We start from the raw sequence: 27,567 nt of genomic DNA, 5'->3' as shown, positions 1-27,567 counted from the left end.
CCAGAGAGGGGAATTAAGTTTCCCAAGGTCACACAGTTGGCAAGTGATGGAGTCAGGACTCACCCCCAGGACCTTTCCCAGAGTGCTTGGGCTCCTCTGGCCTTCTCTGCCCTCCTCCTTCCCCAGACACTGCTGGAGCACCTACTGTGGGAGCTGGGACATTCCTGCCTTAGAGGAGCTAATGCATGGGCATCAACAGGTGGGCAGAGTTGTTTCACACTGTGCCACGCAGGGCATGAGAGAGAGGACACACAGGAGCACAGGAGAGGGGTCAAGGAGCGTGTCTTGGAGGACGTGCACACTGGAGCAAGCCTCCTAGTAAGAGAGGGACTTCTCTGAGGGGAAGGGCTTTCCTGGCAGAGGAAACAGCGTGTACAAAAGCAGGAGGCCAGCTTTTGCTGAAGGACCTTGGCCCTTTTCATTCATGGGAGGAAAACTGACATTTTCAGGACATTCTGGTTTTGCTGCTCATAGATCCCTTTGGGGTAATGGCTCAGGAAGGCAAGTAAGGCTCTTTGTCCAGGTGGATGGGATGGACCAGGGGAAAGGCAGCAGGGTTCATACCAGGTCTGGGTTCAGACTGTGCCAACTCCACGACTGACCTGTGTCTTTGGGCAAGTCTTCCTGCCCCTCTGGACCTCTCTGTGAGACACGAGGTCAAAGAGTCTCATGCGGGAGGGAGTTATGGTCTGAGCTGCCATCAGGTGAGGCTCCTGGATTTTCCCAGGGCTGGGTTGCTGGGATTCTTGGGCCTTTGGTTTTAGACTTCTCCAAGTACAAAGTGTTTCTGAGCTGCTCCAAAGGGAAATGGTTGGCCAGATGCTCCCAGGTCAGGCAAGGGAACAGGCAGGAGGGTTAACAGGGCTTGAGTTGGGAGGCATTTCTGACTTTGTCGGGAGGAGAAGAATAGAGAACACGACAGTTTCTCTGGTTGAGTGGGGAGGGAGTGCTGGGTGTGTGTGTGACGGAGTGGGCACCTGACCCCATGAGGATTTTCATTCTCAGAGTCCTGAGGATGTTGGATCGGGCAGTTTGCTTCTCCTGTCAGAAAACCTACCCTCCAGGAGTTTTGTGCTTGAACCTGCTGTGGCTCCCTATTGCCGCCGATAAGCCATAAGCACCTTGAGAGGCAGGCAGCAAAACGGCAAAATGACAGGCACTGGGGTCAGACAGACCTGGGTTTGAGTCCTGGCCTGGCCTCTTTATATGGAAAGCACTTCACACAGGAACTGGCTCTGAGTGTTCATTTTGAGGGTCCATCTGTTTGTCCAGAGCTCACACAACCACAGCGACCCTCTGGAGCCAGGAGGCCTTGATGCCGCTGGTTGTCGAGTCCCAGCTGGGCCGTTGATTGTTCAGAAGAGCTGGGGGCTCTTTCAAAGGAAACTGCAGTCAATTAGTGGAGAGTGGAATTTGAAAGGCCCAAATCCCTTTTTTCCCCCAAACTTCAAATCTGGTTTTCGTCAGTGGCTTTGAAAACAAATACTGAAAGAACCCTTTTTTTGATTATTTTTTTCCGTCTCCCCTTTTCCCTACCCTCCTTTGCATGTTCTTGTTTCCCAGGCTTTTATCTCTTTGTAGAGTCAGCTCTGGAAGCTCAGCCCGCCTGCCTGCCTTGGCCACACCATGGTGGCCAAGCAGGTGGCCATTGGGGTGGCACAGCCCCCTCCCTCCCAGTGCTGGTGGTTGCTGGGAGGACCCAGTGCGACACTTTTACCTGTGAGTTGCAGTCCCTCCTGAGCCCCTCTGGTGCATCTCCATGTTCCCTGGGCCCAGTCCAGAGAAGGGGTCAGTACGGGTGTCCTAAAGGAGCAGTGGGAGGGAGGTGGATGGACAGAATGCCGTCAGGGAGCAGAGAGGACTTCACAGTGGGAGAGGCACAGAGCTGGGTCTTCAGGGAGGTGTTCTGGCCACCCATCATTGCCTCATCCATCTGCTGAGTTACTGACTCATTCATGCCACAAACATCCACTGAACATCCACTGCTCTGGGCCAGCCCCTGTGCTGGGGACCCCAGGTGAACAGACAGAGCATTAGCCCTAGATGAGCCCAGAGCCTGCTGGAGGAGAGTATGTAACAGCTGCGTCCACCCAGGGTGAGCAGGGCTGGGATGGAGAGAGGAGCAGCCAGGGCTAGAAGAGGCACCAGCCTAACCTGTAGTAGGCTTCCTGGAGGAGGTGGCTGATGAACTGAGTCCTGAAGGGTGAGTTAGGAGTTTGCCAAGGAAAAGGGTGAGGAAGGACATTCCGGGCAGATAGGTTCAGAGAGCAGAGGCCCAGAGTCAGTAAAGAGCCAGACTGCTCTGTGGGAGGTTGGGGGTAGCTGTACCCTGAGAGCAGGTCATGGTGAGAGGTGGGCAGAGGCCAGGCTGTAGAGGGCCTTGAGGGCCAGGCTGAGGCCTGTGCTGTCTGCATCTTGTTGTAATTCTCTATGCTTGACTTTCCCATTAACTCCTAAGGGCAGGGAGGCTGTGTCAGGTTCACCTCTGAAACCGTGTGTCATCTGGTGTAGTTTAATCTATAGGACAGCCCTGTGAGGTAGGTGTTATCCCCATTTCACAGATGAGGAAACTGAGGCTCAGAGATAATAAGGTCACAGTCCTGCTATGAATCTCAGCTGAGCCTAGACTCTGGGAGCTGCCTCAGCATAGGTGGTGTGTGTGTGTGTGTGTGTGTGCGTGTGTGTGTATGTCTGTTGTATAACGGAACAGGGTAGGGGTGGGGGCAGCAGAGTGGCTGAGGGCCCAGACTGCCTGGGTTTCAAATCCTGCCATTAGATGACTTTGGGTCAGTTACTTAACTTTTCTGCCTGATAACGTTCCTCCTCTGTGTAGTGGGCACAGTGCTGGTGCTCCCCACCTTATCAGGCTGTGGGGAGAAGGGAGAGAGACAGCATGATGCCCACACATAGCGAGTGCTCAGTAAACTCTGTGGTGGTTTGACTCCACATACCCATCCGACAGGCAGGCTCAGATCCAGCCCCCTCAGACAGATGGGCAGAGCACTGGGGATCTCAGAAACCTGCCATCGGATGAACCGCTGAGATCCAGGGAGGGGCAGGTCGGGATTTTAGCCAGAAAAGGTGTGTGGGGACTGGCCTGTTTTTAAACCAGACGCGTAGCTTTTTTATATTCCTTCTCTTTGGTTACAACAAAAAGTAGTTGAGTCATTAACTTGTTCTGGATGCAGACTCAGATATTTTCCCTACTTACTGGACATTCTTTATGAAGGGAGTTGGTGTTTGCCTGGCCTAAAGCCTGGCCGCCCGAGGAACGGGCTGAGTTGTGCTGGGTAGGCACCTCAACTCCAACTTCCGGGTATCACATCCCTGCCTCATGGGATGGGGCCCAGCACAAAGGCACACCCATTGTGGTGTATCTTCTTTTCCTTTTCTTCTCCTTGACTGGCTGCCCTGGTGCCCCCTGTACAGGGGGAGGGGCCAGCCAGTCCAGTGGGCTGCAGAGAAAGCCGTGGAACCAGCTGGAGCAGGTGGCTGACCTCCTCCACACGACGACGACATGGTGTATGACATAGGATGACAGGGTCTACAGTATGACCTTGTCATAGGGCTAGCTATCCCTTCTCTGAGCACTCAGAATATTATTAACACTAATAGTGACAGTCTATTGAGTATCTAAAATGTGCTGGTCCTGGGTAAGCTATTAACGTATATTATTTTAATTTAAATCTCAGCTTTCTATGATTTGTCAAATGTATTATCCCTATTTACAAAATAAAAACGTAAACTGAGGCTTGGTGAAGTGTCAGACCTGGGGTTCGAATCCGGGACCATCAGGAGCAAAGCCTCAGCTTTTAGCCACAGCTACCCTCTGCTGGTTTCCTCAGGCAGAGCCTGGTAGGGAGCTTGAGGAAAATGGAGTCCTATGGGGGAGGGTGTCGGCACACTGGGAAGCCCCACGGCAATGCTGGTCATCCTTGCTACTGGCTTCCCCAAGCCTGGGGGTCTATAAATATGCACTGAGTAAACCTGGGTTTGCTGTCAGCCCAGGATAGAGGGCTGGAAAAAAAACCGCACCCTGTCTCCGAGGTAAGACAGGAAAGAAAATATTATCGTCACCCTCTGGTGGATCCAGGCCCGGCCCCGTCAAATTGTGAATCACCTGAGAGAGTCTGGTTTCATGGCAACCGTAGGAAAGAGCCAAGGTTCCAAGCAAAACAACGTGTGTGCATCTGCTTGGAATTTATTGATTGATTTATAGGGCGCCTCCTGCCAGCCCTGAGGAGATGGACAGGCCTTCTCAGAGTTGCCACCCTGTGGGCCAAGGGGAGAGGGAAGGAGAGAAGCCCACCGGGACCAAGGAAAATGCCTCCGAATGTGGTGAGAAAGCCCAGCTGTGGGCTGGAGAGGCTTCCCCAGAAGCCTGGCCGGATGGCCGCAGACCTAGTGCAGCTCAGAGAGGCAGTGGGGGCCTGGCAGAGCCCACAGACCACATCCTCCCTTAGCCTCCCCTGGGGTCACGCTGGAGAGTGTGGTCATTGTCAGGTAGCTACTCTGCATCACCTGGTGTAGTTCAATCTCTAGAACAACCCTATGGGTGTGTGTGTGTGTGTGTGTGTGTGTGTGTGTGTGTGTGTGTGTGGGTGGGTGGGTGGTATTATCCCCATTTTACAGATGAGGAAACTGAGGCTTAGAGAGAATAAGGACTTTCTTGAAGTCACATAGTTCCCAGTGGCAGATCCTGGTTTCAGTCCTTTGTTATTCAGGCTTGTGCTGTCAGTGTGAAGCTGAAAGACCCTGGACGCAACCGGTCCAGCTCACTCCCCCTGACCCCAGTTTGTGGATGAGGAAGTCCAGGCACCAAGGTGGGGCATGACTTGCCTGAGCTCTTCTGGTGAGTCAAGGCAGCCCCTAAACCCCAGCAGCCCCCTTCCCATTGCTGCCTCTGTTTTCTAGCTGCCTGGACCAGCCCTGCCTCTTCCAGTGGCCTTCCTGACCGGTTCCTCCACGGTCACTTCTGGTTTTATGTCCATTGGCTCCTTCTGCCTGTTGGCTTCTGGGTGTGTGAAATTTTAGGGGTGGAAAGGAACTTACTGACTGCCATCTGGCCTGAGGCTGCAGTGAGAGGAGCTGGCTAGGGCCACACGATGGTGGCAGTTGGGACGTGGACACGGGACTCCCTGCTCCCAGGCTCTGTGCTGCTTCAGTGGCCCACTGGGGTTGGGAGGCAGCCAGGCTGGGGCAAGAGGGAGGACAGACCAGATTCAGGACTGCCGTGGCCACTTATAGACTCTGTGACTCTGCAGTGGCCCCTGGTTAACCCTGTGCGGGTCTTGGCCTTATGTGTCTGCTGAGGGAGGGACCTGGACTCCTGACCAGCTGGGCCTTTGCTGACATAGAGGAAACCTGTCCTTTTCGGCCAATATCTGTTTCGCTCAGTCGTTCCTTCCTGCAGCCAATGCCCAGTATAGTTGCTGTGATGGTTAACGAGCTGGCAGGCACTCTTTCCTTTGGATCTTTGGTGTTCATCACCAAGCAGGCCTGTAGTTGTTATCTGTCAAAATGAAAAGAAACACAGAAACCCCCCTTTCCTCAGAGATGCTCTCCCTGGTTCCCCGGCCGTGTACACTGCCTCTCGCAGGTCGGGCGCTCCCTTGGACATAGCATGGCGGTTACCACCACGGTTATGGATCCTTCTTCACACCCGACCAGAGTGCGCTCTCTAAGCCTAAACTGGATGCTGGCTCTCTCCTGCCCTCAGGACAGCATCTAAGCTCCGGGGTCTGGCCCACAGGGGCCAGCTTCTCTCACACATATCCAGTCAGTGTCCTGGCATTGGATCCTCCAGCCAGGCCCCCTGAAGCACGAGGTTCTTTCATGCCCATGTCCTCTGCTCACACGTGTCCTGTTTTAGGAACTTTCTTCTCTTTCCTGTCTGCTTGGCACATGTCTGTCCATCCCTGCTTGAGTGCTCAGCAATCTTGGTGGTTATGGTGCCGCTCACGAGGGGGATGGTGACATTTCCTTCCCAGTGATGGGGTCACTGCAAGGCCTCTGTCCGGCGTGCTCTGCCCAGTGCCGGCGAGACCCTCGCATATTGGATTGAGTGTCTGTTCCAGCCAGGAGGTCAAGCTTGGCCCTGGGGGGATTATTTTGGATCTTGGCCAAGGTCATGGGTGAAAGTGGACAGCAGTTGAAGCTCACTTGTATCTTTCTTCCCCTAAATCTGGAACAGTTCGATTTTGCCATCCTCTGGATATAGCCCAGATTCTTAGAACCCCGGGCTCCAGGGTGGGCTTCAATGTATGTGCACAATCTTATGATGCATTCATGCATTTTTCTAGCAGGAGGGTTCACAGTTCCACACATTCTAGGAGCGACGTCTCTGGTCTCATTGTTCCCTGCTGATTCTCACAGTGCTCTACCCGCAGGGACCCACTTGTAGCTCTTCAGCCCCAAACATCCTCCCACCTCCAACCTCCTTTAGACAATAACTAACACCTCTCATATTCTGTAGCTTAGTTTAGAAGCCCCCTCCTCCTGGAAGCCTCTCCTGATCTTACAGGCTGGGTCAGGCACCTTCTTGCTCCCAGTGCTCTGTGTGGCCATTGTCAGCACACCAGGGAGGGGCTGGGTCTCGGCGTGCCCCTTTATGTCCCCAGTGCCCCCAGCAGAGGGCCAGTACAGAGTAGCTGCTCAGTGCAGGGCAGCGGGAAGGAAGGAAGAAAGGAAGCAGCTGATATATGTTGGTGAAGCAGGAAGCCCTGCCTGGGAGACTGTCTTGCTGCTTCTGTCACCTTCCATCTACTCACTCGTCGTTTAGTAAGTGGGCTGGGACATGCTGTGTGTGAGGGGCTAGGAGCCCAGGTGAATCAGACCTGGTCCTGCCCACAAGGAGCTGAAGAACCTGAGGTCAGGACAGTGCAGCTCACAGAAGAATCCGAGAGTGGTCCCGGCCCCCCGCATGCAGTCTGTGAGGAAGCGTCTTCAAAAACACACCACAGGGCAGAGCAGGGAGAGGCAGAAAATGTCAGGTGACCAGTGGGTTCACAGAAGGCCCAGCAGGCATTCGCTGAGGGAGTAGGGGGAGGACTGAAGACCGGTGAAATGGAAAAAAAAAAAAAAAGACAGGTAAAGCACAGGTTGGAATCAGAGGCGGGAGTCCTCTGTATGAGCTGGAATCAGAGAAACCTGGGTGTGGATTTCAGCTGTATTCATACATCCTAAATCTTTTTATTTTTTTTTTTTTTGCCTTTCCATTCTGGCTAGGACCTCCAGAATATAATATGTAAAATTTTTATATAGCACATACTATGTAATATAGTAGGACTGGAGGATGGAAGTCAAGGATGGAGGGCACCTTTTCTGCTTCCAGTGTCAACCGGAGATCTTTCAATAACTTATCACTAACTGTGAAATTGACTGTTAGCTTTTTCTAAATACTCTTTATCATAGTAAGGAAGTTCCTTTCTTTTCCAGATTGACTAACAGTTTTCTTTTAAAATCATGAATGGGTGTAGAATTTTATCAAATGCTTTTTCTGCAATTATTGAGATGCTCATTTTGTTTTTAAATCTGTTAATGTGATGAATAACATTAAATGATAAACCAACTTTGAATTCCTTGAATATACCCAACCTGGTCATCATGTAGTTTTCCTATTTATGTACTGTTGGATTCAGTTTATTAATATGTTATTTAGAATTTTCCCATCTATGTTCATGAATGAAATTAACTTGTAGTTTTCCTTCCTCATACTGTCTTTTTTTGAGGCTTGATATCAGGGTTTTCCTAGCCTTATACAGTGAATTGTGGAGTATTCCCTCTTTTGGTTTCTGGAAGAGTGAGTATAAGATTAGAAGTGTTTCTTCCTTGAACGTTTGGTAGAAATCACTGGAAAAGGGATCTGGGCCTGGAGTTTTCTTTGTGGGAAGATTTTAGACCATTTATTTAATTACTTTAATGCCTATAGGACTATTCAGGTTTTCTATTCCTTCTTTAAAGTTTTGTTAAATTATATTTTCCTAGGAATTTGTCCATTTTGACTACGTTTCAAAGTTATTGGCATAAAGACATTTAAAATATTGTCTAAGTATCTTTATATTGCCTGTAGCATCAAGTGTTGTCTTTTTTTTTTAAAATTTATTTATTTTTATTTTTGGCTGTGTTGGGTTTTCGTTGTTGCACGAGGGCTTTCTCTAGTTGCGGCCAGGGGGGGCTACTCTTTGTTGCGGTGCCCGGGCTCCTCATTGCAGTGGCTTCTCTTGTTGCGGCACGTGGGCTCAGCTGCTGTGGCTCATGGACTCTAGAGCACAGGCTCAGCAGTTGTGGCGCACGGGCTTAGTTCCTCTGCGGCATGTGGGATCCACCCGGACCAGGGCTCGAACCCGTGTCCCCTGCATTGGCAGGCGGATTCTTAACCACTGCACCACAAGGGAAGCCCTCAAGTGTTGCCTTGTTTTTCATTCCTGGTATTACTTATTTGTTCCTCCTACTTTTTTCTTGTGATCTGTCTTGTCTGTTGTTTGTCAGTCTTATTTTTGTTTTCAAAGAACCAACTTAAGGCTAATTTATTGATCCTCTCTATTGTGTATGTGCACATCTGTGTATATTTTCTGTATTATTGATTTCTGCCTATATCTTTATTATTTCTCTCGTCCTGCTTTATTTTGCTCTTTTAAAAACAGAAATCTTGAAATGAACATTTAACTCATTAAATCTCAACATTTCTTTTCTGATAAATGTGTTTAAGACATTAAAAACCATAAAGTTTTCTTAAGTGCTGCTTTAGCAGTATCCCACAGTTTTGATATGTAGATTTCTCATTATCAATTACTTCAAAATATTTTCTAATTTTCATTCTATTTTTTGACCCACAGTTACAGGGCATCTTTTTAATTTGCAAACATATGAGATTTCGAGTTATCTTTTACACTGTGGTCAGAGAATATGTTCTATTCATTTCAGTCCTTTGAAATGTATTCAGACTCGCTTTGTGGCCCAGTTTTGTAAATACGACTGTGGACCCTCCTCTCACTTACTCAAGGACAGCACTGCTCTAATGATTCTCCGCTCTTTCCTGCATCAATTTTTGCCTTCCCCCTGGGTCATTCCCATCAGCATACATGCCTGCTGTTATTTCTAACGTCTTAAAAAAAAACAAAACCCAAACCCTCTCGTGACTCCATATCTACCTCCAGCCTCCTTCTCCTCTCTCTCCTTCCCATATGTCTTAGCCTGGTTTCCCCCGACAGCAGAGAGTTTCATGCTCTGGGGCAGGTAGTTTCCTTGGGAGGTGATCCCAGGGAGCAGGTATGAGAGCTGAGGAAATGAAACAGAGCGGGGTGGGGACGTGGGGAGAGCCAGTGCAAGAGTGCATTCCTGCAAACTGGTACAGCCACTAGGGAGAACAGTATGGAGGTTCCTTAAAAAACTAAAAATAGAGCTGCCATATGATCCAGCAATCCCACTCCTGGTCATATATCCAGAGAAAATCATAATTCGAAAAGATACATGCACCCCAGTGTTCATTACAGCACTGTTTACAATAGCCAGGACATGGAAGCAACCTAAATGTCCATCAAGAGAGGAATGGATAAAGAGGATGTGGCACATATATACAATGGAATATTACTCAGCCGTAAAAAGAAACAAAATTGAGTTATTTGTAGTGAGGTGGATGGACCTAGAGTCTGTCATACAGAGTGAAGTAAGTCAGAAAGAGAAAAACAAATACCGTATGCTAACACATATATATGGAATCTAAAAAAATAAAAGGTTCTGAAGAACCTAGGGGCAGGACAGGAATAAAGACTCAGACGTAGAGAATGGACTTGAGGACATGGGGAGGGGGAAGGGTAAGCTGGGACAAAGTGAGAGATTGGCATGGACATATATACACTACCAAATGTAAAATAGCTAGCTAGTAGGAAGCAGCCGCATAGCACAGGGAGATCAGCTTGGTGCTTTGTGACCACATAGAGGGGTGGGATAGGGAGGGTGGGAGGGAGATGCAAGAGGGAGGAGATACAGGGATATATGTATACATATAGCTGACTCACTTTGTTATACAGCAGAAACTAAGACACCATTGTAATGCAATTATACTCCAATAAAGATGTTAAAAAAAAAAGATGTGGTACATGTATACAGTGGAATATTATTCAGCCATAAAAAGAACAAAATAATGCCATTTGCAGCAACATGGATGGACCTAGTGATTGTCATACTGAGTGAAATAAGTCAGACAGAGAAAGACAAATATCGTATGATATCGCTTATATGTAGAACCTAAAAAAAGGGTACAAATGAACGTATCTACAAAACAGAAATAGAGTTACAGATGTAGAAAACAATCTTATGGTTACTGGGGGGTAAGGAGGGGGGAGCGATAAATTGGAAAATTGGGATTGACATATACACACTACTATATATAAAATAGGTAACTAATAAGGACCTACTGTATAGTAGCGGTCCCCAACCTTTTTGGCACCAGGGACTGGTTTCGTGGAAGACAATTTTTCCACGGACGGGGCTGGGGGGTGTGAGGGGTGGGGGGGGATGGTTCGGGGGTAATGCGAGCGATGGGGAGTGGTAGATGAAGCTTTGCTTGCTCGCCTGCCGCTCACCTCCTGCTGTGCGCCCGGTTCCTCGCAGGCCGTGGACCGTTACTGGTCAGCGGCCCGGGGGACCGCTGCTGTATAGCACAGGGAACTCTACTCAATACTCTGTAATGGCCTATAGGGGAAAAGAATCTAAAAAAGAGTGGATGTATGTGTATGTATCAATATAACTGAATCACTTTGCTGTACACCTAAAACTAATACAACATTGTAAATCAACCATACTCCAATAAAAAAAAAAAAAGAGTGCATTCCTGAGCTGCCTCACCTTCCAAGGGGTCTTTAAAATTCCTCTCAAGGACTTCCCTGGTGGCACAGTGGATAAACTCCACGCTCCCAGTGCGGGGGGCCTGGGTTTGATCCCTGGTCTTGTAACTAGATCCCACATGTACACCTCAGCTGAGGAGCCCGCGTGCCACAACTGAGACCCCGTACAACCAAATAAGTAAATAAATATTTAAAAAAATAAAAATAAAAAAATAAAATTCCTCTCAGAGCACTGTCTAGGGGACAGTATTTATTCATGGGCGTCCATACTCACTGGTCAGGGGCACAGCAGAAGCATTAACCCGCCACCCACTTTAGGGTCGTTGTCTGAGGTTGCCTGGCATGCGTGTGTTTTGTAGGAGACGCTGTCAGGCTGCCGCTGCCTGAAGCCGGGAAGCATGCCTGCTCCTGGCTGCTGTGGCAGTGACAGCAGTAAGACGCGTGGCCGAGAGGGGTCTGGGAACCCATTTCAGCAAAATGAAAGAGCTGCCTTGGCTCAGCGTCTTACACTGCTCTCCTCCAGTCAAGCCCTCACTCCACCCTCACCTCCAAACAGCTCTTGCCTCTAGCCAAGGTTTCTAGTGCCTTTCATGCGGCCCAATGGACAACGCTCAGCCTTGGATGCAGTTGACCGCTCTCTACTCCCTGCAACACCGCCCTCTCACAGCTTCAGGACACGGCTCTTGCTCTGCTACTACTCGGGCCACTGCTCCTCAGCTCCCTGACTTCTAGCATTGGCGGCCCTGGGCTTAGTCCTTGGACCGCTTGCTTTTCTGTTTATGCTGTCTCCCTTGGTGGGCTCATCTTGTATCACTTCGTTTCAAACACCATCGACTTGCTGCTGATCCAGAGTCATGTCTTGGGCTCTGACCTGGGCTCTGAACTCCAGACTTGTCAATCTTGTTGCTCTTCAGGGTCTCCATTGGCATGTCTCAAACATACGTGACCAAAATAGCTCCTGGGAGTCTCCCCAGACCTGGTTCTCCTCCTGTCGTCATCTTGGTAAATGGCAACTCCGTCCTTACATATCTTCAGGATCAAGCCCTGGTGTCATCCTTGACTCTTCTCTTTCACTCCCTATAGCTGATCTGTCAATAAATCCTGGTGCCTCTACACTTACAGTATATCCAGTCCAGCCACTCCTCACCACCCTGGCTGAAGCTACTACCATCATCTCTCACTGATCGATTGCAGTAGCTGCTCAGCTGGGTTCTCTGTCTCTGCCTTTGCCCCCATCAGCACAGTAGTCAGAGTGATCTTGTTAAAGCAGTGGTTCTCAACTGGGGGCATTTTGCACCCCCGAGGAACAATTTGACAGTGACATTTTTAATTGTCAGCAGAGTGTGTGTGTGTGTGTGTGTGTGTGTGTGTGTGTGCACGTACATGTACACATGTGAGCTACTGGGGATGCTGCTAGACATCCTGCAATGCACAAGACAGCCTCCCAGAGCGAAAAATTATCCGGCCTCAAATGTCAGCAGTGCTGAGGTTGACAAACCCTGTGTTAAAATATCAGTGATGTTGCTCTTCTGTTTAAAATTCACCAGAACTCTCATCTCATCCAGATGTGGAGGTAAAGCACAAAGGCCTGGGAGGTCCTACATGATACACACACACGCACCCTTATTCCTCTGGCCTCAGCTCTTCCTTCATGCCCTCAGGCCTGCTCCACCTCAGCCACGCTGGCTTCTTGCTGATCCTGGAACACGTTAGGTCTCCTGCTGCCTCAGCGCCTTGGCACTGGCTGTTTCCTTTGCTTGGATGTCCTTCCCCTACAGCCAGACATCCATATGGCTCAGCCCCCCACCCAGGTCTTTATCCAAGTGACACTTCTCAGTGAGGCCTTCCTTGAGTATCCTATGTAGAAGTGCATCCTCCCCTCAAATACTTTCAATCCCCCTTCCTTTTTATTTTTCTCATTATCACGAACATCCTGTATAATTTACTTACTTATTTTACTTCCCCCATTAGAAGGTGTGCTCTATGAGAGCAGAGATTATTATCTGTTTTATTCACTGCTGGATTCCTAGCACTTAGAATAGTTCCTAGTGCATAACAGGCACTCAACAAAAACGTGATGAATGAATGATAAATGAATAATGCTTTGTAAAGTGTAAGTGATATATGTGATATTTGTGATTATTATTACACTGTGGTGCTACTAAGGGAGATGGTAGAAACCCTGCCATAAGGGTCTTGAAAAAAATAACACAGATGGGGACAATTGGTTAACTATTTGGGGAAAAAAATAAAGTTAAATCCTCACCTACATTATCCTGCAAAATACATTCCAGATGGATTAAGGAGTTAAGTGTGAAAAATGAAACCACACAAAAAATTAGAAGGTATTATAGGGAAATATTTATCTTATGTCTGGTTGGAAAAGAACTAGCTTTACTTAAAGCCCATGGAAGTGATCTCAACTAAAGACTGTTGGATTAGACTACTTGAAAATTTAGAACATTTTTATGTGTAAAAATTTATAAACAATAATGAAAGGCAATAAGCAAAATGAGAAAAGTATGTAAGCCTGATGTATTTAATACCTAAGAAAAGCTCCCCAAAATGATAAGAAAAATGCAGAAAGGATGGGAACAGGCATTTGACAGAAGAAGAAATATGGATAGCCAAAGATATTTTCAAATATTTGCCTCCACTAGTAATAAAATCCAAATAAAAATGAAGTCTGATTTCAGTCTCACAAATTAGCAAAGCTAAAGGAAATCCTGTTGCTTATTGTTGCAACGTGCAGTGAAGTTGGCCCCCTCACCAGTCACTGGTGGGAATGTAAATGGGGACAGTCTTTCTGGATGGCAATTTGACAATACGTTCTGTGAGCCTGGACAATATTCAATCCCTTTGACCCAGGAATTCCTCTTCTTGGAAGTTGTCCCGAGGAAGCGTTCAGAGATGCAGACAGTGATTTATGTTCAAGGGTGCTCATAACAGCATTATTTATAATAGCAAAAAATTGGAAACACCCTACCTAAATGTCTAACAATGAGGAATAACTAAATAAGTTATGATGAATTCCATGATGGAATACTCTGCAGCTGTTCAAAGGGGGCTTTTGAAGAATCCTTAGTGACAAGGGAAAAAATGCTCATGATTTGATAGTTAGTGTTACAAATACTAAACAAGTGTCAATATGTAGTAAAATGTTAAATATGTGTGTGTATGTGTATATGCACAGATACAATCACACACATAGGTGTAGTGGAAAAAAATGAACATTTTAAAACCTAAGCAGTCTGAGGAAGCAACTCAAGTGTCCATCGACCAATGAATGGATTACCAAAATGTGGTATATACATACAATGGAATATAATTCAGCCTTAAATAGGAAGGAAATTCTGTAATATTCTACGAGGTGGATGAACCTTGAGGACATTATACTAAATAAAATAAGCCAGTCACAAAAAGACAAATACTGTATGATTCTACTTATATGGGGTGCTTAGAGTGGTCAAAACCATAGAGCCAGAAAGCAGAATGGTGGTTGCCAGGGGCTGGTGGGGAGGGGAGAATAGGGAGTTCTTGTTTAATGGGTACAGAATTTCAGATTTATAAGATGAAAAGAGTTAGGGTGATGGATGGTAGTGATGGCTGCACAACAATGGGAATGTATTTAATACCATGAACTGCACACTTAAAAATGGTTAAGATGGTAAATTTTATGTTCTGTGTATTTTAACACAATTTTTTAAAAAAGAAAGAAATCTAAGCTGTCTGAGAGATAGGGTTATGGAATTTAAAACAAGTTTTGAAGATATTTTGTCCCTTAAAACTCATGACACATGAACATGGTGAGTCAGGAGAGGAAAACCCAAGGCTCACATATGGAATGGTCTAGGATGGCTTTCTCAAGGCCTGTACGTGTGTGCAGGAATAATCAGGAAGGCTCTCCAGGCTTTCCAGAAACCACTTGATTTAGTAAATATTAGTCCCTGCCCTCATGGAGCTTGTGTTCAAGTGGGGCAGACAGACGTGACCAGCCAGAATACTATGTAGGCAATGGTATGTGCTAAGAAGGGAGATGAAGCAGATGAGGGGTTAGTGAGTGGTGGGGCCTGGGGGCGGTCAGGGAAGGCCTCTCGTAGGAAGGGAGGTCTCAATGACAGGAACCAGGCATCCTTGAACCCGGGGCAGAGGAGACAGCTAGTGCAAAGGCCCAGAAGGAGGAGCAACCGCCCCGAGTGGGACGAGGCCAGCGTGTCTGCAGTGGGGCTGGGACGGTGGAACAAGGAGCCCAGCGATGCCTCCCCTTCTCCTCTGTATCTTTGGGTCATGGCCTGTTCTCCGAGACCATCTCATGCCTTGTTCATTTCTAGGACACCGTTCTGAGCCAGGTGCTGGGCCAGGGAGTCAGGCTGGCGGGAGAACTGGGGAGAGGCCCTGAGGAGCCAACCGTCCGGTGATGGGGATAGCGGGGGCCCAGCGGAGGCTAATTCATGGGGCTATGAAGCACGGAGGAGATCCGGGAGGGCTTCAGGGAGGAAATGTTTGAGCTGGACCTTGAAAGATAAGTAGGAATGAATTCCCCAGGTGGAAGTGGGTGAAAGGCATTTCGGGAGAGGGAACGGCATGAAGCATGGGGTGGGGTGGGCTGGGCTTGCACATTCAGGGCTTATTAGGGGAACGGTAAATAGCTGTTAGGCCTGAACTATATGACTATATGGGGTGTGTGTGTGTGTGTGTGTGTGTGTGTGTGTGTGTGTAGTCTTGAAAGCTCAGACCAGAGGGGTGGTTTGGAGCCAGGCTGTGAAGGGCCGTGAGTGTGCCAGGCCAAAGAGGGAGACTTTCTTTTAAAGTTTGGTGGTGGCCAAACACTAGGCTAGCAGCAGGATCAGCTCAGCAGGACCCTCTGGAGCACGCATAAAAGGCAGCTTCCCTGGCCGTATCCCACGAGATTCTCATTTGCTATATCTAGGGCAGGGCCCAGATATATTTTTCATAAGTCCCCCAGGTGATTCCGATGCGCCACAGAGTGTGGGGCTCACCGCTGTGGACGAAGAGTCATTGAATTGTAAAAGAGAGATCCGGGACCCTGTTCTCTGCTCTGGGAGCCTTCCCTGATGGCCGTCCCTTCTGACCTCTCAGGGTGTTGCTTGTCCCCCTAGGTCGATAGGGTTAAATTAGTTTATAAGGTGCCTGGTACTCAGATGTAAGTTCCATGTGGGCACTATGTCTGGTTCACGATTCTATCCCTGGTGCTGGTACAGAGCGGGCACCAAAAATGTGTGAGGTGCTTCATGAATATTAGCGTCTTGCCTTGGCCGTCCCCCTGCCCTTGGTAGATGTGATGCTCGTATTCAAGGTGCTGGGGCATCAGGGAATGATAAAAACAGCATTGAGCATCTCCTGGGTGGCCATGGAAGGATACAGGAATGGATACGGTCATATTTATTTGAGGGAAGCCTTCTAGGGATATATAACACAAATATAAAAATGCTGTAATTCAGGGCACTCTCTTGAGGGCAGAGACCCAGGCTGGGTCCTGACATGATCGTGAGCTCAGGACGTGACCACTGAAGGCACCCCAGGCAGAGGGCACAGCAAGACTGAAGGACCAGCAGTGGCAAAGGGCACCAATCCTTGGGGCACTGGCCCCTTGGGGTGCAGAAGCTCATACACTTGCTGTTTGTCTGTCTGTCTGTCTCTCAGGTGCTCTCTGCTGTCACGTTGGGCCATCTGTTTTCCTGCATTCTTTTGGGTGGAAGGAGTAGAGCTTTGGCGTCAGGGAGGCCAGGCTGTGTGGCCTGGAACAAGTTATCTTGGAGTATCTTAGAGTCTTCATCCATAAAATGGGAATAATATTGTCTTCTTCACATGGTTGGCTTAAACAAAACAAGTCATGCCAAGCCCAGTGCCTGGCACACAGCAGGTACATAATTAATGTCAGTTCTTATGTCCCTCCTCCCTTCCTGTCCCACCTCTTCTCTGGTTGATAATCAGCCATAGGAAGTCCCGGTGGATTTCCCAGCCAGGCGTGTTGGCCCGGCATTCTGCTATCTCTTCGAGATAATAAATATATGAATAAAACCGAAATCCATTATTAGCTTCTTCTAGACTGTCTGCATGATTTATGGCTTCAAAGTGTCTCTAGTTAATCTGTCGAAAGGGATTTTAAATTTCATCCGTCTTCCCTGCTGGCAGCCTCCTCTACCTTGAATTCAGCTGTTTGACATGTCTAGTACCGGGGTCCCATTTTAAAAACATTTACAGTGGGCCGGCAGGAAAAAAAATCAGAGATGGAGCAGCAAGCAGGAGGCTCAATTTGGCACATCTGCTTTTAATTCTATGCATCTCCAAAAGTGCAAGTAACTTGAAAGTTCTCCCAGGGAAGAAGTCCGCTGTGCCCACGAGGGCTACCTTAGGTGACTTTAAAGGAGAGAGGGATAATTACTGAAAATGAATTGTCACTGAAAGGGAACCCTCCCGATTGGCCAGGCTGACCATCTGCTGCTCACATGTGCAGGCAGCTCTCCACACCCCCTCCAGGACTGCGGAGCACTCAGCTCTGTGGTTTTCTTAACCTCTGCCTCCTGGCCACTCAGATAATGAGTTGTCCGACTCACGCCAACTGAGGTAGGGGCTGCACAGGGCCCATGGGTGGCTGTGACTATTGGCCTTGGAGTTAGGGCACAGGCAGAACTGCCCAGAATTCAGTTCAACAGACCATGCGGTAAGGCCCTGTGACTGTCAGGCCCTGGAGTATGTGTGTGTGTGTGTGTGTGCACGCACATGTACGTGAGTGCCCGCTGCACTCTACAGTTGACAAAGCCCTTTTACATTTATCACAGGTGGGGAAGCTGAATTGCATTCATTTATTTATTCAGAGAAAATGTGTTCATTCAACCCCTGAGGCGTACCGGTCCCTATATTAGGTGCTGGACACAGAGATGAATCAGCCACAGCCCGGCCTTTGGGCACCAGTGGGAAAGATTTGGGAGGGGTTGGTGAGGTCTGCACCTCTGAGAGATCTGAGCAGAGGTGTCCAGGAAGGTTGCACTGAGGCGGCGTCACTTCAGCTGGGCCTTGTGGGATTCATGCACGTGACAGTTGAATTGTTGAATTCCTATTATTCTGAGGCAGTGCTCTCAGATCTAGGTGGTGATCAAAATAGACCAAGTTCATGAGAGCAGAAAATAAATAGGTGAGTAAAGAAACAAGATGCTTTTAAATAATGATGAGTGCTATAAAGATGGTCAAACTGGATGGTGTGAGGGTGAGGTTCCCAGAGCATCAGGGAAGCCTTCCCAGATGAGGTGGCTTTTGCTCCAAGATATGAATGGGGACAAGGAGCTGCACAGACATGAGAGAAGAGAGGCCAGAGAGACTAGGAAAGCAAAGCCCCTGAGGTATGTTTGGGGACAGGGCATGTGTCTTAGCCATTCAGGCTGCTGTAACAAAAATACAACAAACATTTAATTCTCAGTTCTGGAGGCTAGGAATTCTGAGGTCAAGGTACTGGCAGATTGAGTGACTGGCGAGGACCCGATTCCTGGTTTGTGGGTGGCCATCTTCTCTCTGTGCTCTCATATGGGGGAAAGTAGAGGGAAGTATGCTCTCTTCTGACTCTTAGAAGGGCACTAATCCCATTCATGAGGGCTCCACCCTTGTGACCTCATCTAATCCTAATCACTTTCCAAAGGCCCCACCTCTAACACCATCACACAGCAGGTATGGTTTCAACACGTGAATTTTGGGGGACACAAACATTCAGTCCGTCACAGTGGGTGTGGCAGGAGCAGAGGAGTGAGGGGCTGATAGGCAGAGAAGTTAGCCCGGCTAGCTCGGGGATCCTCTGGACACAGGCTGGTGACCATCAGGCCTGGGGAATGAGGGTCACTGAAAAGGGTTTGGAGCAGAAATGGGGGTCCCTGGGGTGAGGTGGCAGTGTGTAGAGCCTGTGGCCGCCTAGCTGTGGAGGACAGACTTGGCAGGAGCTCCAGAGAGAGGTGTGGGGAGCTGTCTCCTGGGGAAGCTATGGGTTGTATCTGCTGTTTGTTTGACTTACTTCTAGATGGATTAACAACTAGCTGCAGTACTGGGAACTTCAGTATTTGGCCAGGGTCTGGTCACACCAAAGGGAGATGTGAGCTTGGTGTGGAAGAGGCTGGACCTTGGCACCATGCCTCGTTTGCACTCTGGGCCTGGTGTTTCCACCAGGAGGCAAAGGGACAGAGCATCTGTTGTCATGAGCGGCTAGAGAGGGGAGTCCATAAGACCGAGCTGGTGCCCTCCCTACAGCTCCACGGTCACTCAGCCTGGGCATGTGGGGGCTGGCCTGGACCTCTGTGAAGGAAGGTGGCTCCCCCTCTGATGGGAGAGGCAAGTCACGGGCAGACAGGTGTGAGCACTCAAGGGCAGCACTGTGAACACCTGTGCCCCTGTGCTGGTTACAGGGCCTGGCCTGCAGCCTGTACTTGGGTATTGTTTCTGCACAGATGGGTGGATCAATCTGAATGGGGGTTTGGGAATCAGTTAGGCCAAGGTTTGAATCAGTTTCTTCTCTGAGCCTCTCATTTCTTCATCTGCAAAACGGAGAATACATGAAAATTAAATAAGATTTTGCTTATATAGTATTGGGCCCAGCACCGGGCACCTAATAGGAGTTCACTCTATAGTGGCTGTATATCCCAGAGAAAGAGCCAGGGCTGGGAATGCAGGGTGCTCTCTAGGCTGGGGAGACAAGAATGTCAACAGCAGGTGCCCAGTAAATGTTTGTTGAATGAATACTTGAGTCAATGAAGAACGAATGGATAATACAGTTTGCATGTTGGGACTTGGTCCAGAACTGGACCAAGTGACAGAATCTGTGACTCCATCATGATAGAGGATAAAGTCCAAGGTTACTGAGGTGGCCCACCGGGCCCCACCTGCTCCAGCCCCTGCTCATCTTAATTCCTGGGCTTCCTAATCCCAGCTCTGAAATACTCAAAGCTCCCGATACCTCCTGCTCTTGCATGTCTGGTCCTTGCATTTTTGATGCTGTTCATGCCCTGCCTTCCTGGCAAGTAATCTTTCAGTATTTAGCTCGAGTCATCTCCTCTAGGAGGTTTTTCTGACTTTTTCCTGCTAGGAGGAAAAGGAGGTCCATACAAATGAAGCCAGGTGTGTCATCCAGACCTGGAGCTGCAGGAAGCTGGACTTGCATTTTGTTTTCTCTTCAGAACTGGCCAGCAGGAAGACAGTCCCTCATTATAGCAGCAATCATTAGCCCTTCAGTGAGTGTCCAGTTACCCACATTCCAATAAGCCAGTGTTGCTATTGTCCCCTGGTTTTACTTTAGTTTCCCTGATGATTAGAGATGCAAAGCATCTTTGGATCTTCCTATGTGCATATCTTCTTTTGAGAAATCTATTCATGTCCTTTGTCCATTTTTCAATTGGGTTATTTATCCTTTTATTATTGAGTTGTGAGAGTTCTTTATATATTCAGGATACAAGTCTTGTTAGGTATATGTGTAGGGAATATTTTCTCCCATTATCTGCCTTGCCTTTTCATTTTCTAAATGGTGTTTCTTAAAGAACAAAGATTTTAAATTTTGAATCAGTCTAGTTTATCGACTTTTTCTTTTGTTTCCTGCTTTTTTAAAGAAACTTTTGCCTGTCTTGAGGTATACTCTATTCTAGAAGTTTTATGGTTTTAGCTTTAAATTCAGGTTGATGATGCATTATGAATTAATTTTTGGGTACAGTGTGAGATAAGGGTCAATGTTCATCTTTTCCATATAGGTATCCAGTTATTCTAGCAACATGTGTTGAAGAGACTTCTTTCCCTTATTGGTTGTCTTGGCACTTTAGGGAAAAATCAGTTGACCATATTAATGTGGGTTTATTTGTGGGCTTTCTGTTTTTTCCACTGATCTATGTGTATTCATCTATTCTTATGCCAGTACCACGCTGTCTTGATGACTGTAGCTTTATAGAATGTCTTGAATCAGATAGTGTGAGCCCCCAACTTTGTACTTCATTTTCAATATTGTTTTGGCTATTCTAGGTCCTTAATATTTTCATATATATTTTAGAATTAACTAGTCAAGCTTTACCAAAAAACCAGCTAGAACTTTGATTGGGATGACATTAAATGTATAGATTAACTTGGATAGAATTGACATCTTAACAATATTGAATCTTCCATCCATGAACATAGTATCTCTCCTTGTTTATTTAGGTGTTGATTACTTTCTCTCAGCAGTGTTAATAGTTTTCAGTGTAAAGGTCTTACAAAACTTTAACTTTGTTCCCAACAATTTTATGTTTTTTTGATGTTATTATATGTGAGATAGCTTTTTTTTTTAATTTTTATTTATTTATTCATTTATTTATCTTTGGCTGTGTTGGGTCTTCGTTCCTGTGCAAGGGCCTTCTCCAGTTGCAGCAAGTGGGGGCTACTCTTCATCGTGGTGCACGGGCCTCTCACTATCGCAGCCTCTCTTGTTGTGGAGCACAGGCTCCAGACACGCAGGCTCAGTAGTTGTGGCTCACGGGCCCAGTTGTTCCGTGGCATGTGGGATCCTCCCAGACCAGGGCTCGAACCCGTGTCCCCTGCATTGGCAGGCAGATTCTCAACCACTGCGCCACCAGGGAAGCCCGAGATTGCTTTTTAAATTCTATTTCCCCATTAATTCCTCTAGTATGTAGAATTATAATTGTTTTTACATGTTGACCTTGTATCCTGTGACACTGCTAAATTAATTTATTCTTTCCATGTTTTTCTTTTTGGAGATTTCTTAGGAATTTCCATGTAAGTAATCATGTCATCTGAGAGTAAAGAGTTATGCTTCTTTTTCTATTTTCATGCCATCTTCTTTCCTTCCCTAATTGTACTAGCTGTGGGACCTCTAATATGTTGAATAGAAGTGGTGAGTATCGACATCCTTACTTTTTCCCAATCTTAGGAGAAAGCATTCAGTGTTTCACTGTTAAGCTTGATGTTAGCTGTAGTTTATCATTGATGTACTTTATTACATTGAGGACATTCATTTCTTTTCCTAGTGTGCTGAGAATTTTTATCGTGAATTTTTTTTCTGCATCAGTTGAGCTGATCATAAGTCTCTTCTTCTTCATTCTTTTGATTTAGTGAATTATGCTGATTAATCTAGAACCTTACATTCTGAGGATAAACCTCACTTGGTCATGATGAATCATCCTTTTCATATATTGCTGGATTTGATTCATTCGTTTTTTTAAAAGAGTTGGTATCAAATTTGATACTTTAACCATAAATGCGAAATTGTAAAGAGTAAAAGAAGTTGGTTGTAAACCATAAAAAGTACTAAAAGATACTTAAAGTAATAAATAAACTAAGACTTGGCGTAAGCAGCCCTATCACCATTGTGTGTTAATTGCTAGAAACAGACAAACTAAAGTTAACAAGTTTTTTGAGAAATTAGCAAAAGAATCCCCCCCTCCAAGAAAAGGAATAGGCAAAACAGAAAATGACATTAAATAATGATGAAAGAAATGTGTATTAGTTTCCTGAGGCTGCCATAACAAATTAGCACAAACTTGGTGCTTAAAAAACAACGGAAGTTTATTCTCACAGCTGTGGAAGATTCTGGCATCAAGGTGCTGGCTCTGGAGGCTTGCGGGGAGCATGCATTCTTTGCCTGTTCCAGCTTCTGGTGGCTGTTGGCATTCCATGACTTGTGGCTGTGTTGCTCCCGTCTCTGCCCCTGTGGTCATGTCGTCTCCTGTGTCTCTCCTCATATGGATCCTTTTCACTGGATTTAGGACCCACCAGGATAATCTCTTCAGCTCAAAATCTTTAACTTCATTACATCTAAAAAGACCCTTTTTCCAAATAAGATCACATTCCCAGGTTCCAGAAATTTGAAATGGACATGTCTTTTCAGGAGCCACCATTCAACCTACTGCACAATATAACTTCAAGATTTCCTGTATGAAACATTGACATTTGATAACTGATAATGAAATACACTGAATAGTAAATACTAAATAAGAGGACTAAACCAACCCATGATCCTTGATTTTGACCAGCTTAATATTCTTTAAAATGCTGCTCTGAACACAAAATCAAAACTTATTAACTAAAACTAAAACCATCTCCTCCAACACAAATGGTTGTCATCTTTATAAATGGCTAAAATAAATAAGTTTTGGGTAACTGTTGAGGTAATTTGGGAATGTAGCCACTTGGCGAAGTAATTTGTGGCTAATTGGCTTTTGATGAATTGGTCATTTGACACATTGATTTTCGGCCAGCTGGCACTTGAGAATTGATGTTCGTCAAGTTGGACAGCCTCCCACACGGGCCTGGGGCTTGATGTCTGGGGCCAGGCTGTGAGGCCCACATGGGCGCCTGGCAGGCTGAGCGCTTGGTCAGGGATCCAGAGATCATCTTGGACCGAGAGGGGAGAATCCAGAAGACCTGGCCACTCCCCAGCCTTGGCCACCCGCTTCATCCTGAGAGCCTGCTCCGGGCAAGGCTCTGTGAGATTTGGGGCATACAAATCCTAACAGAATGAGAGTGACCTTTTATTACTGCATTATAAAACGCCTGTGAGCATTGTCTCATTTGCCCCTCACCACTGCTGGTGCAACAGGTATGATCATTTGTATCTTACAGATAAGGGAGGTTCAGAGAGGTTGGGTTACCTGGCCAAGAACACATCAGTGGGTGAACAGCAGAGTTCGGATTCCAGACCAGGTAAGTTGTCTGTCTCTGAAGCCCGTGCTGTTAATCACTGGGCCAAAATGGATCGGATGTAGTTCTTGTCCTCAAGCAGCTGCTGGTGCAGTCAGCTCCTTCATCAAGCATTTCTGAGGGCCTCCTTGCAGCCGACAGTGGAGCCCTTTCCTGTTTCTCCAGATGAGGAGGCTGAGGCCTGGACAAGGTGTGAGTTTTGTCAAAACAAAAGTCACCCGGTATGTGCGTCAGAGCGAAGATTGGAACCAGGCGGGGCCTCGTTCCTCCCCACCCGGCTGCCACCACCTCCAGCCTGGCTCCTGGATTTCTGTCTTTGTGTTCTTGTCTCTGAAAGTGGGACAGACCCCAGCGGCCTCCTGCCTTCCATCCCCCAGCCCTCCTTGTTTATGTCCACGTTAATGGGCCTTTGCAGGCTGGCCCAGCTGCCGAGCGCGAGCCAGTGAGCCACCTGGAGCTGCGTCTGCCACAGAATGTTTACGGTGCACGGAGCCGAACCGAAACAACATCCATCTTGTTGACTGGTCCCAAACACTGCACTCATTCACGGCCTGTCCGCTGACGGGGTCCCCATGCTTGGCAGTGAGCTGCCGCGGCTCACCAGGCAAAACCTGGCAGTGCGATGGTGAGAAGAAAGCAGGAGGGCTTTGGGGAAATCACGCCCTGAGCCCCAGGAGGCCCTCTGGCCCATTTTCTATTCACCTCATCCTTTAACCAGATTCATCCGTCAGGATGGTACACGGTGATGTCAGGGTTGGTCTGAAGAAAAGATGCTGGGCACTGAGCTGGCATCAGGAATGCAGGTCAGTGCTAGCCACAGGCCTCGGTGAGGACAGATGAGATCATCTGTGTACACGCGAAGTGCCACGTTGTGGAGGCCAGCAGCCCAGCACCCTGGAGACGGCCGGGGCTTTACCCCAGACAGACCTGGCTTGAATCCGGGCATGGCTCTCATCACCTCCCAGACTCAGTTTCCTTATCTCTCGATGATCCCTGCCTGGCAGAGCTCATGGGAGAAGCTTTAAGATACGTTCATAAACCAAGTTGTCCCGTGAATGTCCCATCTCTGCCAGAACACTAGGGAGAGTGTTACCCTCTCCAGCTGCCTTTAAGAGGTAGCAGCGGGGTGCCATGGAGTGAATGCCTGATGGAGACTCTGGAGAATTGGGTCTGATCCTGACTTGGCCACTGGCTGTATAAATGTGGACAAGCCCCTTGCTCTCTGTGGGTCTCAGTATCCCTTTTCTGTAAAATAGGAGGCTGAGATTAGATTATCTTTCAGGGCCATTTTAGCCCTGACATCTTACAATAGAGTAACTGAGGGATGCTCCTCAGGGAGTGTGCACTTCCTTCCCCCTAGGAATGGCCTCTCTGGGCCTCTGGGCAACCCTGTGGGTGGGGTGTGGGATGATCACTGCAGCCCTGGCTGAGGACTGTAGTCTGGAATCACCAGCCCTGCGATCGAATCCCAGGTCCGTTTCTTTCTAAGTGTGTTACTCAGGAGAAGTCATTTTGCCTTCCTGGGCCTCAGTTTCCTCATCTGTAAAATGGGCTAATAGATCTATCTAGCAAGACTGTGGAGAGGCTTGGATGAAACATTTAGCTCTGCCCTCCAAGGTATGGACACATCACTTACATCGTATGGTAAGGACTGTGGGGGAGTGATTCCCAGAGTGCCTGGGAGCAGCCAACCACGTGGGGAGAGGGTGGCAGAATCAGGGAAGGCTTCATGGAGGCAGTGGCCATGCTAGAGGAAGGATAAGAGGAGGCAGGTATGCTCCTTCATCCTTGTAGAGGGAAGAGGGCTTCAGTTCTGGCACTGATCCATCCCAGAGTCTTTTCTGTTTAAGGGTTCATGTCACTCACGAGACTATGGGCTCCTGAGGGAAGCACCAGTGTCTGGCTCACCTCTGTGTCCCAGTGCCCAGGCCTGGCACACATAGGTGCTCAGAGTCGGGGGGTGGATGGGTGCTGACTTCAGCCCATTCCAGGGAAAGCCGTGGGAAGTGGCAGGCCTGTCAGGTAGTAAGGAGTCCCGAATGCTAGGGCTGGCGGGAGGGAGAAGTCAGGGTCTTGTTCAAGACCGGCCCCCACTCTGGGTCATGAGGCCTCTTGACAGGGCATTCATGATGCTCTTTGGGGTGAGAAGAGAACAGGAACATTTAGAGACACCTCCAGTCCACTCCCCTTGTTTTACAGCAAAGGAAACTGAGACCCAGGAGCTGGGGGCTGCCCAAGATATGTAGTGAGTCTTCTGGGAAGCCCAGAACACTGGGCTCAGCTTCCCTGCCCAGGGGGCCTTTCCCCGGACTCTTAACCTGAAGTGTGAAAAAGGGGCTTGGGACTGAACTCGGGGGCTACTGCACCAAACACACGAGCACTGATTCATTTATTTTGGATTGAGAACCCAGCTCCCTCCTCGTGGAGTGAAGTGTGACCTCATGGACCTTTCTCCTCTGTGACATATGTCGACGGTATGTGCCTGAATAGGCTGCCCCATCAGCTGTATCTTCCTAGACACCCTCCCTTGCAGCCTCAGAAGTCGGGGCAGTGTGGTCCTGTGTGGGCCGGGCAGTCCAGAGTAGAGCCCAGGCTGGGCCAGGGCTGGACCTGCAGTCTCCCCACTCCTCACCGAGGCCTGCTCCTGTTTGGAATGAAAACACTTCTAGGTGCTGCTTCAAGTTCCCTCAATCATGTTTTTGGAAATGTTCCTTATGTTTCCATCCCCCACCTTTCCAGGGAAATCAGTGAGTTTCAGCCAGTAGAGCTGTAATGGCTGGAGTGGAGTCTGCAGCCTGACCGGCACCCCCTCCCCCTCCCTGCCCCCACCAGGGGCCTATGTCTTTGAGAAAAGGCTTCTGTCTGTCTTGTGTTTCTAGGTCTCTCTTTCCTGGTAGCAGAGGTTCGAGTGTCATTCAAGGCCTTGCTCAGCTCTCCCCTGATGTATTGTTCTCTGCATTTGTCCTTCAGATTGTCATTTAATGCACTTATACATGGGCCACACATGCAGTGCAAAGGGAGCTGTGACGTGGGCCACATGGGGCTGGCGTAGCGCAGAGGGAGTAGTGAAGGCTGCTCCACAGGGAGATGGCAAGGGCAAGGGCAGTACTTACAGGGCAGGTCTGGGGGGCTGTGAGCAGCCGGGTGCAGCTCTAGGCTGGCGGTGTTGGGAACCTGCCGGAAAGGGACTGGACGGTGGGAACAAATAGAAGGTACAGGGTTTTATTTGCCTGGCTTAGGCATTCAGAGGGTATCTTGTGGGTAGTGGGAGCCATGGAGGGTTAGGAACAGGGGGAAAACCGGACAGATTTTTGTGCTTTGGAAAGATCACCCTGGCTGCAGTGGAGTGACTATGTCACGTCTAGGTGAAAGATGGTGGTGGTTTGAACTGAGGCAAAGATGGTGAGGACGGGGAGGAAGGGATGGATTGAGAGCTGTCAAGTGTGGGGCACGGGGGCTGAGGGTGAGGTGAGAGCTGGGTCAGGGGGCACAGCAGGAGAAGGGGAAGGTGTAGGGTGGGGGGAAAGGGAGTGGGGAGGTGAGCTTGGTCCCAAAGTCTCAAACCTCAGACTCTTCTCCCAGGCCTGGTAGACTCACCTGCCTGAGGCCCTCTGTCTGGCCTGCCTCTCCCAGGGCTTCCAGAGTCAGCCTGGCACACCCACACCTCCTGTCCCTGGCACGGGGCCTGGGCTGCCCACTCGCCTTCTCTGGAGAGCCCGCATGGGAACCGTGTGCCTGCCTTCCTGGGGGTCCTTATGGGCCCAGGGCTCTCTGTGTGTCACTGAATCCAGAAACAGGTCCTGGGAGTCAAAGACATCATACCAGGCCTATCCTCGGAGTGTCTCAGAGCTGCAGAGTCAGACAAACCTGGCTGAATCCCAACCTCCCCATGCTCACCTCACTATGTGACTTGGGAGGACACCTCCCTTTCCCCATCTGGAAAACGAGGAGTTGGCCTGGTCAGTGGTTCTCAGCACTTCCTTTTTCTAACAGGACCCTCTTGTACTGCCTCCTTTACGTTCTTGAAATGAAATTGGTAGATAAT

At 48.3% G+C, this 27,567-nt stretch overlaps 1 protein-coding gene across 1 annotated transcript in view; it reads left to right on the top strand.

The window, feature by feature from the left end:
• GLIS1 (GLIS family zinc finger 1) overlaps positions 1–27,567 on the top strand; it is a 227,446-nt gene that overhangs the window by 93,137 nt on the left and 106,742 nt on the right. Inside the window, exon 3 of the mRNA XM_036867614.1 lies at positions 23,445–23,525. Coding sequence (XP_036723509.1) covers positions 23,445–23,525 — 81 coding nt within the window. The remainder of the gene's footprint in view (positions 1–23,444; positions 23,526–27,567) is intronic.

This window comes from Balaenoptera musculus, chromosome 1, assembly GCF_009873245.2.
Source record: "Balaenoptera musculus isolate JJ_BM4_2016_0621 chromosome 1, mBalMus1.pri.v3, whole genome shotgun sequence".
Taxonomy (NCBI): Eukaryota; Metazoa; Chordata; class Mammalia; order Artiodactyla; family Balaenopteridae; genus Balaenoptera; species Balaenoptera musculus.
This window is presented reverse-complemented; position numbering and strand designations above follow the sequence as displayed.